Here is a 15445-nt window from a genome sequence, read left to right as displayed (position 1 = left end):
TTATTTTGGCGGCGGGGCGCCTCATTTCCGGTTGTTTTTCCGGTTTAGCGTCACTGCAGCTTCAGGTTTCCTCTGCTGCTGCAGCTTTTTAAATGTCAGCCAAACTGCTGAGTTTTCTGGAAACTGTCTTCTTCTTCTTCTTCTCTACCTCAAACCGTCTCCTTTATTTTAACCGTAACGGTGAAGAAATGTTTTTGCTGACGTCACTGCGGAGGATTTAACGCGTGTTCGTCTTTGTAGTGGAAGTTGAATCGTTCACCTGTCAGTTCAGTTCAGTCACCATGAGAAGTCGCAGCAACTCTGGCGTTAAACTGGACAACTATGTCCGGATAGTTAACCAGACCATCCTCAAACACCAGGTACGCATTTAACGTAACTTTACTCACTTTAAACTGTTCATTAAACTGTGTAAAATTCACCAGACCATCCTCAAACACCAGCTACGCATTTAACGTAACTTTACTCACTTTAAACTGTTCATTAAACTGTGTAAAATTCACCAGACCATTCTCAAACACAACCAGCTACGCATTTAACGTAACTTTACTCACTTTAAACTGTTCATTAAACTGTGTAAAATTCACCAGACCATCCTCAAACACCAGGTACGCATTTAACGTAACTTTACTCACTTTAAACTGTTCATTAAACTGTGTAAAATTCACCAGACCATGCTCATTTGAACAGTCTAATTTTTAAAAGATGGGAAAAAAAATTGCCTTAAACCATAACCAGTTAATCCCTAACTCTAACCTCTGACTTTAACCAGAGATTTGGAAATGAATGTCTGCTTCATTAGAACCGGACTTTGGTCTCCATGACGACCAGTGGTCCTGGTTGGTTTTGTTCCCTCTGGTCTTTTATTTACATCAGAAAGAGTTTGGAAAGAAAAACAAGTACACACATAGACATTAGAAACCTCAATAGAGACATGAATGTTGAAGACATCTGAAATGTTATTCACGTAACATTTAAGATGTTATTCACATTTAAGAAGCTGGAAAAATCACAGAAACTAGTAAATAATCATATTTAAGAAGCTGGAAAAATCACAGAAACTAGTAAATAATCACATTTAAGAAGCTGAAAAATCACATAAACTAGTAAATAATCACAGTTAAGAAGCTGAAAAATCACATAAACTAGAAAATATTCACATTTAAGAAGCTGAAAAATCACATAAACTAGAAAATATTCACATTTAAGAAGCTGAAAAATCACATAAACTAGAAAATATTCACATTTAAGAAGCTGAAAAATCACAGAAACTAGAAAATAATCATATTTAAGAAGCTGAAAAATCACAGAAACTAGAAAATATTCACATTTAAGAAGCTGAAAAATCACATAAACTAGAAAATATTCACATTTAAGAAGCTGAAAAATCACATAAAGTAGAAAATATTCACATTTAAGAAGCGGAAAAATCACAGAAACTAGAAAATAATCATATTTAAGAAGCTGAAAAATCACAGAAACTAGAAAATATTCACATTTAAGAAGCTGAAAAATCACATAAACTAGAAAATATTCACATTTAAGAAGCTGAAAAATCACATAAACTAGAAAATATTCACATTTAAGAAGCGGAAAAATCACAGAAACTAGAAAATCTTCACATTTAAGAAGCTGGAAAAATCACAGAAACTAGTAAATAATCACATTTAAGAAGCTGAAAAATCACATAAACTAGAAAATATTCACATTTAAGAAGCTGAAAAATCACATAAACTAGAAAATATTCACATTTAAGAAGCTGAAAAATCACATAAAGTAGAAAATATTCACATTTAAGAAGCGGAAAAATCACAGAAACTAGAAAATAATCATATTTGAGAAGTGGAAAAATCACAGAAACTAGAAAATATTCACATTTAAGAAGCTGAAAAATCACATAAACTAGAAAATATTCACATTTAAGAAGCTGAAAAATCACATAAACTAGAAAATATTCACATTTCGGAAGCGGAAAAATCACAGAAACTAGAAAATATTCACATTTAAGAAGCTGAAAAATCACAGAAACTAGAAAATATTCACATTTAAGAAGCTGAAAAATCACAGAAACTAGAACATATTCACATTTAAGAAGCTGAAAAATCACAGAAACTAGAACATATTCACATTTAAGAAGCTGAAAAATCACAGAAACTAGAACATATTCACATTTAAGAAGCTGAAAAATCACATAAACTAGAAAATATTCACATTTAAGAAGCTGAAAAATCACAGAAGCTGAAAATCTGATATGGTGATACTAGTACATCAGGTTAAACAAGGAAGGAAGGAAAACCACATGTACCGCAGACCTCTGACCTTTGTACCTGATGATAACCTTTGACCTCTGTGTGCCTGACAGAATCCAGTGACGGGTCTTCTTCCGGGTAGTACCGATCAGCCGGACGCCTGGGTCAGAGACAATGTTTACAGTATCCTGTCAGTGTGGGCACTTAGTCTGGCTTACAGGAAGAACGCTGACCGCGATGAGGACAAGGCCAAGGCCTACGAGCTGGAGCAGGTCAGTCACCTGAGGACCAGATTAAAACTGAGATTAAAACAGATTAAAACTGATCTGGAGCAGGTCAGTCATCTGAGAACCAGATTAAAACTGAGCTGGAGCAGGTTAGTCATCTGAGAACGAGATTGAAACTGAGATTAAAACAGAGCTGGAGCAGGTCAGTCACCTGAGAACGAGATTAAAACTGAGATTAAAACAGAGCTGGAGCAGGTCAGTCATCTGAGAACGAGATTGAAACTGAGATTAAAACAGAGTTGGAGCAGGTCAGTCATCTGAGAACGAGATTAAAACTGAGATTAAAACAGAGCTGGAGCAGGTCAGTCATCTGAGAACGAGATTAAAACTGAGATTAAAACAGAGCTGGAGCAGGTCAGTCATCTGAGAACGAGATTAAAACTGAGATTAAAACAGAGCTGGAGCAGGTCAGTCATCTGAGAACGAGATTAAAACTGAGATTAAAACAGAGCTGAGCAGGGAAGTGTGTAAACTGAGAATGAGTGAAAGTGAAATGTAGCAGGTCAGTGTGAGGTTGACTTTCAGCTGTGAATGAGACAAACACAGGAAGTCAATCAAAGATTATCAGAGACATTTGTCCTCATCCTGCTGATGAAGGTTCTCATGTTTCTGTGAGTGTGTGAGTGGACTCCAGGGACATGCTGACATTTAGACATATCTCTCTCTGTCTCACTGTCTCACTGTCTCTGTGTGCAGAGTGTGGTGAAGCTGATGAGAGGAGTCCTTCATTGCATCATGAGACAGGTACGTCGTGTCAAAGGTCACGTCGAAAAAAACCCACTATACACTAACATTTCCTTTCAATGTTGTCATGTTTCTTTGATATTATAATTATTATACCATTAATACAGATTAAATTAAATTAAATTAAATTAAATTTAATTAGATTAGATTAGATCCTTACAAAAGTAAATGAGTCATCATGTCTCTGTGTTCATTGTCAAACTTTTCTTTAATATTATATATAATATTAATATTCTTAAATGGAAAAAGGCAGAGCCGTCATTAGATTAGATAGATTTTCCATATTAGAGTAGAGTAGAGTAGATGAGATGAAAGCAGAGTGGATTGGATTGGATTGGACTGGATTAGGTTAGATTAGATTCTGGCAAAAAAGGATTGAGATTCATGATAATCCTGTGATATTAGTATGCTTTTATATATTTTATATACTATATAAGTATATATATATATATATATATATATATATATATATATATATATATATATATATATATATATATATACAGTATATATATATATATATACATACATACATATATACACACATATATGTATGTATACATATATATACATATATACGTGTGTGTATATATATATATATAGTCTGAAATGTAAAAAGACAGTGATTTCTGTTTTATAGATTAGATTAGATTAGATTATCATCCCTCTCTGGGGAAATATACTTCCAATATTAGATAGAAAAAGGAAAAATGTGCTAAAACTAAATTTAAAATACTGTAAATATTTTGTGTGTTGTCTCCCCCACGTTCATGTGTTCATTGTCTCCTCCACGTTCATGTGTTCACATGTCTCATTTTGTCCAGCTGGACAAAGTGGAGAAGTTCAAATACAGCAAGAGCACGTCGGACTCGCTCCACGCCAAGTACAACACCAGCACGTGCGCGCCGGTGGTGGGAGACGACGAGTGGGGTCACCTGCAGGTCGACGCCACCTCACTCTTCCTCTTCTTCCTCGCTCAGATGACCGCCTCTGGTATCGGCCCAATTTCTATTTAAATTCATCATTTGAAGTGTTATTTGTGTCGTGTGTTATTATCTGTGGTAACTGTTGTTTTTCCGGTCGCAGGTCTTCACATCGTCTACACGCAGGACGAGGTGGACGTCGTCCAGAACCTCATGTTCTACATCGAGGCAGCTTACAAAGTGGCAGTGAGTCCAGTTCTGGACACACACACACACACACACACACACACACACCTTTTTACCTTTTTTAAAGATCATCATCACTGTGTGTTTGTCTGCTTCCTCACAGGATTATGGGATGTGGGAACGAGGAGAGAAAACCAACCAGGGCATCACTGAACTCAACGCCAGCTCTATAGGCATGGCCAAGGTACGCACACACACACACACACACACGCACGCCGGAGTCACATGACTGCTCCATGATGATGTGATCAGGTGTGTTAGAGTCAGGTGAGACAGGACCAGGACCAGGACTGAGACCTTCCCTGGTCTAAATGACTTCATACGTGGGACAGTGAAGGTCGTAACTGTCCATCTTTATTTTCTGTCCTTTTTCTAAAATGACAGGGATTATCTCCTGGATTATCTAGTATCTCGTTGGCGTATAATTTCCCGTATGCAACGAGGTTAAAGAGACACAACTTTTTTTGCCGTTTTTAAATAAAGAATAGGAATAATTCAGCCCCGGGAGCAGAGTGGTGAGAGGGTGAGGAGGAGAAAGTGTGAGCGAGTTTCAGAATCACAACAGCTGCTCCGGTAAAAACATTCTGGCTCACTTCAAGGTGTCCAGTCACTGCTGCGACCTTTACTCTGACCTTTACACGACCTCAGACTCCACAGACCAGAGGATCAGACGGTGACTGTGACTGGAGCCCGGTCATGAGTGGATTTCAGCTCTCTTAGATGAGGAATAATGACGAGGAAGCGTTTAAATAATCTCTGACAAACGTTGGTGTTTTGAGGTTTTTTTTGTCTTAACTTGTCACTCGTTTGCGCCCCCTGCTGCTGACCTGCCGCTGTCCTCGTCCTGCATTTAACAGCACGTATCAGGTTCTCTTTGGTCTTCCAAGAACAGCCTGTGACTCTGAAATAACACACACACACACACACAGGGAGGTTTATTTCAGACTTTAGAAACCACTGCAGGACGTTTCCTGGAGCTTATATCATCAAAACACAGACTTCTGTTTATTTCCTTAAATCATCGGCATGGAGTTCACATGCTGTTAAAGATTTTTCCATAAAACAACATAAAGAATGTGAGAAACATGGAAGCAAAGGAGTGGAAACTTCTCTCTTTAAGAACACAAACCATCAGATTATTGTGATCTTTGCACTAAAAGTCACTCAGGGAAAATCATGACTGCGTCTGAGGGGTCACATGACTGCGCCTGAGGGGTCACATGACTGCTGTGGTGTTTCCTTCAGGCTGCGCTCGAGGTTTTGGACGACCTGAACCTGTTTGGAGCTAAAGGAGGACCAGGATCTGTGGTTCATGCTTTAGCTGATGATATTCAGCACTGCCAGGTAACACACACACACACACACGCATGCACACACACTCACACTCACACACGGCCCTCATGATTGTCCATCTCCAGTCCATCCTGACGTCCATGTTACCCAGAGCGTCCATCTCTAAAGAGGTGGACGCCGGCGTCCTCGCCATCATCTCATATCCGGCCTTTGCTGTGGAGGACATGAGCATCGTGAACATGACCAAAGAGGAAATCATCTCCAAACTGCAGGTGCAGACCACGTCAGGTCCTCAGATCTTCACTGTGTTCTTCTACTGTCCTTCTGAAGACACTCAACTGTCTCTGTGTGTGTGTCAGGGTCGATACGGCTGCTGCAGGTTCCTCAGAGACGGACACAGAACTCCTAAAGAGGTGACTCACACTGTGTGTGTCTGTGTGTGCGCCTGTGTCACAGAGAGCAGAGGAGAAGAACCATCTTCTTGTTGTGTTTTTGTTTTTTTCTCTCAGGATCCAAACAGACTTTATTATGAATCTGCAGAGCTGAAGTTGTTTGAGAACATCGAGTGTGAGTGGCCGCTCTTCTGGACCTACCTCATCCTGGACGGCATTTTCATCAACTGTCCTGAACAGGTGTGTGTGCGTGTGTGTGTGTTAATGAGGTAAATGTGTGTGTGTGTGTATTAATGAGGTAAATGTGTGTGTGTGTGATGGTCCAGGTGCAGGAGTACCAGGAGGCTCTGGACAGAATCCTGATCAAACAGAAGGACGGGATCCGGCTGGTTCCAGAACTTTACAGCGTTCCTGCTGAGAAGGTGAACACTATTAAAGTTCTCTAATCCGCCTGGATTATTGTGGCTCTTTAATTAAAGCTGTTTACTTTATTTGACCTCATCATTTTATCCTGTTTTAATTCCATTGTGTTGTTATTATGGTGCCACCACTGATGATGATGATGATGATGTCACCAGGTGGAGGAGGAGTATGAGAATCCTCACTCTGTGGAGAGAGTTCCTCAGGGTAAATGTCCTCTGAAGTGGGGACAGTCTCTCTACATCCTGGGGAAACTTTTATCTGAGGTGACATGTCTCTTTCTTTCTTTCTTTCTTTCTTTCTTTCTTCTCTCTTGTCGTGTGTGTTTCTCATGTTGTGTTAATTTAAAAAAAGATTTTTCTTATTTCTCTAAATATGAATATCAAATAAAAGCTGTTTTTAAAGGACATGATTGTAATTCTTAGTTCTCTGTGCGTCTGTGTGATGTCTCAGGGTTTTCTCGCTCCAGGAGAGATCGACCCTCTGAACCGTCGTTTCTCCACCGTCCCTAAGCCTGACGTGGTCGTTCAGGGTGAGCGAGGATTTAAAATTGGCTGTGTGTTGTTTGTTTTTTTTTATAGTTTTACGTTAAAACCTGTTTTTCCTCCTGCAGTTTCACTCCTGGCAGAGACTGAGGAGATAAAAGAGCTGCTGCTGAAGAACGGGATCGAGGTGGAGACTGTGGCCGACATCTATCCCATCCACGTCCAGCCGTCCAGAGTCCTGAGCCACATCTACGCCCGACTGGGTACGAGACAACTTTCACTCAGGCTTACAGATGATCCCGCCTCCATGGTCACATGATCACCTGCCTGCTTTGATTAAGGTAAATAAAGTCTTTCTTTTTTTTTCCCCCCCCTGCGGCTTCGTCTCAGGACGGAACCCCAGGCTGGGTCTGACGGGTCGACCCTACAGGAGGATCGGAGTCCTGGGAACCTCCAAGTTCTACAGCATCAGGAACTCTGTGTTCTCCTTCACGCCTCAGGTGGGACCAAAAAACACCTGAGACATGTTTACACGTGTGTGTGTGTGAATGTTATTAAAGGCGTTGTGTGTCTGTGTGTGTCTGTGTGTGTCTGTGTGTGTCTGCAGTTCATTGACCATCAGCAGTTTTACCTGGCGCTGGACAACAAGATGATCGTGGAGATGCTGAGGACAGAGATCTCTTATCTGGCGTCCAGATGGAGGATGACGGGGCGACCCACCGTCACGTTTCCCATCTCACAGACCATGCTGAGTGAGCGCGCACACACACACACACACAGAGCATGGATGTGGATGATGCTTCATGTTTTCAGACTTTTGTGTTGGTCCTTCACTTAGTGTGTGTATGTGTGTTCCTCATGTTGTGTGTGTGTGTGTTCCAGCTGAAGACCACACCAACCTGGATCCTGCCGTCTTGGCGACACTGAAGAAGCTTCAGGACGGTTACTACGGTGGAGCCCGGTGAGTTTGACTGAGTTCATTTAAATCATTCATTCATTTAAACATTTAAATACAAAAATAAAATATATATTTAGGATATTCTGAAGTTAGGTATTAGAGATGAGATAAATCTATTAGTCCCACAACAGAGACATTTACAGTGTTTCAGCAGCAACGCAGGTCATAAATCATAAAGAATAATCTTGATCGTTACATTGTAAACATTGATCACCTTCTTTTTAAAGTATGTTTTTGACCTGAGAAACACTGTGTGAACTCTCCAGGATCCAGACGGGAAAAATGTCAGAGTTCTTCACCACTTCCTGTTTTGCTCACCTGAGTTTCCTGGACGGTAAGAGTCGCGGCAGCATGAGTCTCCACAGCCACACGTGTGATGCTGCTGCTGCTGCTGCTGCTGATGATGATGAGGGTAGCGACGATGGAAACGTGCATGAGTTACGCTATGACGATGGTAAGAAAACAAAATGGTGACACCAGCCGTGGAAAATGAGTTTCCCACTGATGGTGTGACCATTACTGCTGTATGTCTTTATAGAAACTATAAACACATACACAGACGGGAAGACTTGTGAAGAGGAGACGTCCTTCCTCTTCAAAGTCTCTCTGATACTAACGCTCTAACATTCTCACTGGTTTTTTAACATTTAAAATCTCTTCATTTAAGGAAAAGCTGGAAAGTCTCGCACAATTATATCTCTCGTTTTGAGATTAGCGAGAAATATTTCAATTTCTTCTCTTAGTTTTTGTTTTAAATGGTTGAAAAGCACAGACTTGTGTTGTTTGTTTGTTTGTTTGTTTGTTGCTCGTTGACTTAACGCTGCATGTGTTCACTGATAACCTGCTGCCTGTCTTCATTCAATCTGCGTGCATATTAAAGCATGTCCGAGCAGATTAAGATTATGCCCCAGATGAACTCCATTCCCCTATTTTGGAAACACTCTAGATGAGGGAACACATATTCACCATTAATTAATTATTAGCATGCAAATTAGCAACATATTGGCTCGTAATGAGTCATTATTAAGTACTTATTACTGCCTTATTGTGCACAGTCTTATTATACGACCAGTGAGCCTTTAACTAAGAGTTTTCCCTGAATAATCTCACAATTATTGCTTATTAGTAGTAAGTGAGGAAGTTGTTGCATATGAATTATGATCTCAATATGCTCATGTTCATTAGGTATTATTATTATTAGATATAATAAGGCCGTGCAGAATAAAGCGTTAATAAGTACTTAATAATGACTCATTTAGAGCCAATATGTTACTAATTTTATTCATGAATGAATGAATGAATGTTGAATATGTGTTCCCTCATCTAAAGTGTCACTGAGTCAGTCAGTGTCCAGGAAGAGACATTTCCTGTCAAACATTTACAGCCACGTTAAAACTGAGTCTAGTTTTCACTGTGTGTGTTGCTCCTCCTCCTCCTCCTTTGTCTCCGCCTCCAGAGGCAGACGACCTGGCTCAGTACCTGGATCAGCTGTTGGCTCACGCCGCTCCTAAGAAGCCCAAACAGCAGCAGCAGCAGCAGCAGCCTGTAGGTCTGAGCAGGTTCAAGGCCGCAGCGACTAAAACCAAGGAGTTGGTCGCGCTGAAGGCCAAGGCGGAGAACCTCAACGTCCAGAGTGAGAGGAGACCTTGTCCTCATCATCATCATCATCATGGAGGATGAAGCATCATCTTTGATGTTGTTGTTGTTTCTGTTGTTGTCGTGTAGACGTGAACATGTATCTGGCCAACAAACTGTTCCGCTCCTCTCAGCCGCCGCTCAACCTGAACCTGCCGGACTCTTCTGAACCACAGCAGACTCAGGTCTGTTCGCCCTTACACACTGACAGCGTCGTCATCGTCGTTGTCGTCGCCGTCGTCGTCTTCACGTGTGCGTCTCTGTCCTGCAGGGTCCCAGCGTGTCGGTCGCGGCGCAGAGTGGGATTCCTCGAGACGCGACGGGAGCCATCGATTACCAGGCTTTGGTTCAGCTGCTGGGAGACACTCAGAGTCTGCAGGACCAGGCGGACATACTCTACATCCTGTTTAAAGACAAGTGAGACACACACACACGTACACACACTGACATTCAGAATGAATAAAGATGCTTGTTTTATAAAGTGATCAGTGGTTTCTTTCTGAGATGATGAAGCGTCTTTATGTCCTGTTTAAATGTGTGTGTGTGTTGTCAGAGGGATGGACTGGGACACTCAGCTTCATGGTAAAGGCTCCACAGTTCGCTCGCTGCTCACTGACCTGTATGAGAAGGTGGGCGAGCTGAAGCTGTGGGGCCTCGTCAGGATGATCTCTGGACTGTTGAGGAAGAAGGTGGAGGAGCTCGACTCGGTACAAGAGACACACACACACACACACTGACAGTGACCCAGACTCTTGGCTGACTCCTCCCCCTCCTTTGTAGGCCTGCTCTGATTTGCTGGCTCATCAGAAGCACCTGACCGTGGGTCTTCCACCTGAACCCAGAGAGAAAACCATCACTGCTCCTGTTCCTCCTGATCAGCTGGCTGCTCTGATCGACGAGGCCAGTGACAACAACATCAGCGTGGCCATCCTCACTCAGGTCAGTCCTCTGTGGGTCCTCCTCCTCTCACTCCTGCACCTCCTCTTCCTCCTCCTCTCACTCCTCCTCTCCCGCCTCCTCCGTCCTGCAGGAGATCATGGTTTACCTGGCGATGAGCATCAGGACTCAGCCCAGTCTGTTCAGTGAGATGTTCAGGCTCCGCATCGGCCTCATCATCCAGGTCATGGCCACTGAACTCGCACAGTCGCTCAACTGCTCAGGTCCAACACGGACACTTTTCAGATATTCAACAATCCCAGGGATTAAAAATCAAAGAGATTTTAAAAATCCCAGGGATTAAAAATCTCAGAGATTTAAAAAATCCCAGGGATTAAAAATCTCAGAGATTTAAAAAATCCCAGGGATTAAAAATCTCAGAGATTTTAAAAATCCCAGAGATTTAAAAAATCACAGGGATTAAAAATCCCAGAAATTTTAAAAATCACAGGGATTAAATATCCCAGAAATTTTAAATCCCAGGGACTTCTGTTAACTTGCTGTGTGTGTGTGTGTGTGTGTAGGAGAGGAGGCCACAGACTCTCTGATGAGTTTGAGTCCGTCTGAACTGAAGAATCTTCTGCACCACATCCTGAGCGGCAAAGAGTTTGGAGTGCAGCGCAGCAGTGAGTCGCCATGGCAACACACCTCATCAACGCCTGTCTCTGATCCCTCTGCTCAGTCTGAACTCACTTCAGAGGTTTAGTTCAGTTTTCTCTCCAGCACATTTCCACACTTCAGTTTCTGTCTGTCTGTCTGTCTGTCTGTCTGTCTCCTCCGCAGTGAGAGAGATGGACACAGGAGTCGGTCCTGCCATCTCCATCCATCACCTGGGCAACGTCGGCGCCACCAAGAGCGAGAGAGTGGGAATCAGCAAACTGAAGAGCGACATGAGGATGGTACGGCTATGACACACACACACACACACACACACACACACACCCTGTCACACAGACCATAATATGAGAGTCTTACCACACATCATCATTCATGTCAGTCAGATTGTAGATGAGTGACTGTTGTTTTTTCACAGCTGGAGAGCAGGTTGTCTTTGAGGGAGCACAGTCAGGTGACCATGACCATGAATCAGAGTAAAATCAGATTTAATTCAGCCGGATTAATTCAGAATTATGGGCTGGAGGGAAAATAATCTGTTGGGATCATCGTGGATTTTTTATTTTTTTTTGCTGCCGAAAATTGACAGATAATGTGATGAATGAATGAATGAATGAATTAAACATTTTTTAATCCATCTCAGAGCCGTTTGTTTTCTGTGATTTATTCACCAGTTTTTTTTTGTGTCTCAGGCCGAGCGCAGATTTTCCCTGACGGATCAGTTTAAGGTGACGCTCGGGAACGTTAGCCTTCTTCATTACGAACTTTTATAAGACGATAGTTGTTATAAAACGACCGCTGAAGCGCGTCCACGTCAGTCAGACATCGTCAGTCAGACCAGGACGGGGTTTGTTGTTGGACTTGTGATCAGTGTGAGGTTTTAGTTTAGAGGACATGTGGAAACTTCAGGTGTGAGAAGATCAGAGCAACCAAACTGTCTGTCTGTCTGTCTGTGTGTGTGTGTGTGTGTGTGTGTCTAGATTAACTCTTGTCCTCCTGGTTTCAGTTGGATCAGTCGCTGCCTCCTCAGAAGGTGAACACATGAGCATCGTCGCTAAACTTTTGTTTTTTTCTGGGATTGTTTTTAATTAACATGATTCATGAGCTCAAGAGTTATGAATGAATGAATGAACTCCGTCTGAGTATAAAATACACTCATCAATAATCAGTGATTGTTGATCTAACAGTTTCGTCATCATTCTGCATCTTCACCGTTTGTTTCGATCATCTGCACTGATGATGATGATGATGATGATGAGCCTGATTCTTAATCTAGATTAATCCTCTCGATTTACTGTGATGTAAACCTGGCACAGGGGATTTAATCTCAGATTGGTTTTGTGTGTAAATAATCCTAAAATCTGCCTGGATATCATTCTGTCTTCTGTTATCACAAAACTATGAATGAATTCATGTTTTCATTACTGCTGTTTGGTTACTGAAGCTAGTGAAAGAATAATGATGATTTAATCTGAGGCTGTAGAGATTAAGTCGGTGCTAATTTACATTTGATTGATATCCAAAGTGTAAAAATATTGAGTTTGTGCAGCTTTAACTCCGTTAATGACAAAATCATCACTCTGTTACCGTGGCGATGAGGATGTTTGATGAAACTCTAACCTGATTTCTCTTCATCACGCGATCTGATGATCCGTTTGATTCCTGCATGAAGTGGGTTTGTTTTTCTGCTGTTTTTTTTAATTCACTAACAAAACAAATGTTTTATTTTGTGCATATTTCTCCATCTTTTCTTTTCTTTTCTTCTTCTCCTTCTTTTTTTTCATTCTTCTTGTGTCTCAGGGAATTACTTCACAGTCTCTGGACATTGACAACGTCGACTCCGGGGTAAAGATTTGTCTTTTCTTCTTCTTCATCATCATCATCGGATAATTTTGTCCATCAGAACTCGGCCACAGGAAGGGGGCGCTGTTCCTCTTCTGTCAAACTCCAGCTCATCTCGCCTCTCCTCTCCTCTCCTCTGTTCTTCCAGAGATACCGGCTGCCGTCCATCGAGTCTCTGGACGTTCCCGACAGCGCCCCAGTTTCCAAGGACACCAAGCAGGGACAGTGGGTGCGCAGGCGGCGGCTGGACGGCGCTCTGAACCGAGTCCCCGTCGGCTTTTACCAGAAAGTCTGGAAGATTCTTCAGAAGGTGCGTCAACACTTTTTTTTAAACTGCTGCTTTGATGGCTGCTGTTTGTGGAACTGATCGTGTGTCCTGTGTCTCCTGCAGTGTCACGGTCTCTCCATCGAAGGCTTCGTCCTTCCTTCTTCCACCACCAGAGAGGTGACGGCGCCACCTAGTCTGAGTTTCTCAACTCTTAAAGCTTAAATCGAGATTCTTCTGTTGAGTTTTGGCGTTCTTTTGTCTTTAAGACAAACCTTTAAATGTTAATAGGAGGAGAATCAGAACCAAGTTTCTAGAAGCTCCTTCTCTGACTGTGTGTGTGTGTGTGTGTGTGTGGTGCAGATGACTCCAGGAGAGATCAAGTTCTCCGTCCACGTGGAGACGGTGTTGAACCGCGTCCCTCAGCCGGAGTATCGGCAGCTGCTGGTGGAGGCCATCCTGGTCCTCACCATGCTGGCTGACGTGGACATCCAGAGCATCGGCTCCATCATCCACGTGGAGAAGATCGTCCACCTGGCCAACGACATGTTCTTGAAAGACCAGGTGAGTGATGACGCGCAGCTCTCTCTTGTTGTTCTTGTTGTTGTTCTTCTTCTTGTTCTCCTTGTTCTTGTTGTTCTTCATTCTTCTTCTTCTCCAGATGGACCTGGGAGCAGAGGAGCACATCCTGGACAAAGACCCGTCCACCGGCGTGTGCCGGCTGCTGTACGACAGCGCCCCCAGTGGCCGCTACGGGAGCATGACTTACCTCACCAAGGCGGTGGCGGTCTACGTTCAGGACCTGCTGCCCGGCGGCTCGTGTGCCGTCCAGTGACGCGCAGGAAACTCTTTCAACGCCGAGAAACGTACAAAGCATTTTACACTCAAGCAAAAAAAAACAAAAAAAACAGAACAGAAGTATTTAGCGGAAAACACGGTACTGCCGTCGCCTAGCAACAGAGCCCCAGCGTCGCTAATCAGGAAACAAACAAAACAAAAACAGCTAGTTTGAAAAACGACTTTGTCGTAGTTTCTGCCTCTTTTTAAAAACGTAGAAATTAAGTGAAGGTTCCACACATATACACAGCTTCTGTGCTAAGCTATGCTAAGCTATGCTAACCTTCTGCAGCTCTCGACAGAACATTAACGTCACTTTTCCCGTCTTCCCTTAAACAATGTAGTGAAATTTCATAATTTTCACAGTCGTATTCACAGATTTAATTCAATTTTTTTTTACCTCGTCTCCATGGCAACACGTCACTAAACCACAGTAAGTGTACGAGGGTGAGTCAACGATCATAAACGCTGTAACACAAACATGTCAGAGAACACAAAGCACTTTACAGGACGTACAATAAACCTAGAGAAACCATGAATAAAAGCTAAAACATTTACTGTAACAGTTTATTTATTAAAAAGCCTTAACTTTGTGTGTGTGTGTGTACTGTGTGAGAAAGTTCAGGATTAATGTTAAATTAGATTCAGATTCAGTGTCCACACTATCATTTTTAGGAATTCTCTGAGAAGAATGAGTCGTTAACGAGTTAATTTTTCCCGTCTGTCGCGGAGAGAGAGAGAAAAAAAAACTTTAATTTCTCCGTCTTTTTAACGACTTAATGTTGTTGTTGAGATGATGGTCACACTCCATGTCCACTGTTTGTGTTTGAGCTAAATCTGTAATAAAAGAGAGAAAATGTTGTTGTTTTTGAGCATTTTATTTCACTAACGTTCAGTTTCTTTCATCTTAACCTGGATTTTTTTCAGTTTTTCCACTCGTCTCGTTGACGTTGAAGCTGAATTTTGAATCTTTACGTTGATTTCCTGAAGAAAAAGAGAAAAACAAGTGAGTGCTGTCGCTTCCACAGTCATTTATGGATGGATGGGATGTGATAACTGTCTGTTTTATAGATGTTTATTCTTTTTAAATGATTTTTAAACCTGAAAATATAATACGTTTACATTTTACATTCAAGTTTTATAAAAAAAGAATTAATGCTGTATTCTGTGTGTGAACAGGTGGAAACGTCCAGTAGATGGCGCCAAAATGCACACAGACGAGTTCTAAAGGATTAATTTCTCTGAGGTGGCTCAGGTTTAGTCTGGTTTGGTCTGGAGACTTGACTCAAGTTTAGTCTGGTTTTGTCTGCAGACTTGGCTC

At 42.0% G+C, this 15445-nt stretch overlaps 1 protein-coding gene across 5 annotated transcripts; it reads left to right on the top strand.

Annotated features, from left to right (window-relative positions):
* The first annotated feature begins 71 nt into the window (after positions 1 to 71).
* On the top strand, positions 72 to 14985 carry phka1a (phosphorylase kinase, alpha 1a (muscle)). Of its 5 annotated transcripts, none has more exons than XM_058624931.1 (32): positions 75 to 359; positions 2360 to 2518; positions 3230 to 3277; positions 4102 to 4270; positions 4364 to 4446; positions 4550 to 4630; positions 5692 to 5790; positions 5865 to 6011; positions 6099 to 6152; positions 6249 to 6371; positions 6458 to 6553; positions 6710 to 6817; positions 7005 to 7083; positions 7165 to 7299; positions 7427 to 7536; positions 7644 to 7788; positions 7919 to 7997; positions 8261 to 8448; positions 9451 to 9627; positions 9720 to 9814; positions 9901 to 10046; positions 10183 to 10336; positions 10410 to 10568; positions 10660 to 10789; positions 11090 to 11191; positions 11349 to 11464; positions 12187 to 12213; positions 12981 to 13025; positions 13171 to 13332; positions 13414 to 13467; positions 13651 to 13851; positions 13949 to 14985. In XM_058624931.1, exons 1-32 carry the CDS (start codon positions 282 to 284, stop codon positions 14120 to 14122), a joined length of 3723 nt encoding a protein of 1240 aa, XP_058480914.1. In that variant the 5' UTR covers positions 75 to 281; the 3' UTR covers positions 14123 to 14985. The 5 variants fall into 5 exon arrangements, with proteins under 5 accessions (XP_058480918.1, XP_058480914.1, XP_058480916.1 ...); XM_058624934.1 differs by having other exon boundaries at positions 76 to 359; positions 8261 to 8328; XM_058624932.1 differs by lacking the exon at positions 12187 to 12213 and having other exon boundaries at positions 76 to 359.
* The last annotated feature ends 460 nt before the right edge of the window (positions 14986 to 15445 follow it).

Source organism: Solea solea, chromosome 3 (assembly GCF_958295425.1).
Source record: "Solea solea chromosome 3, fSolSol10.1, whole genome shotgun sequence".
NCBI classification, from domain to species: Eukaryota; Metazoa; Chordata; class Actinopteri; order Pleuronectiformes; family Soleidae; genus Solea; species Solea solea.
The sequence above is the reverse complement of the archived record's forward strand: the minus strand, read 5'-3'. Positions and strand labels throughout refer to the sequence as shown.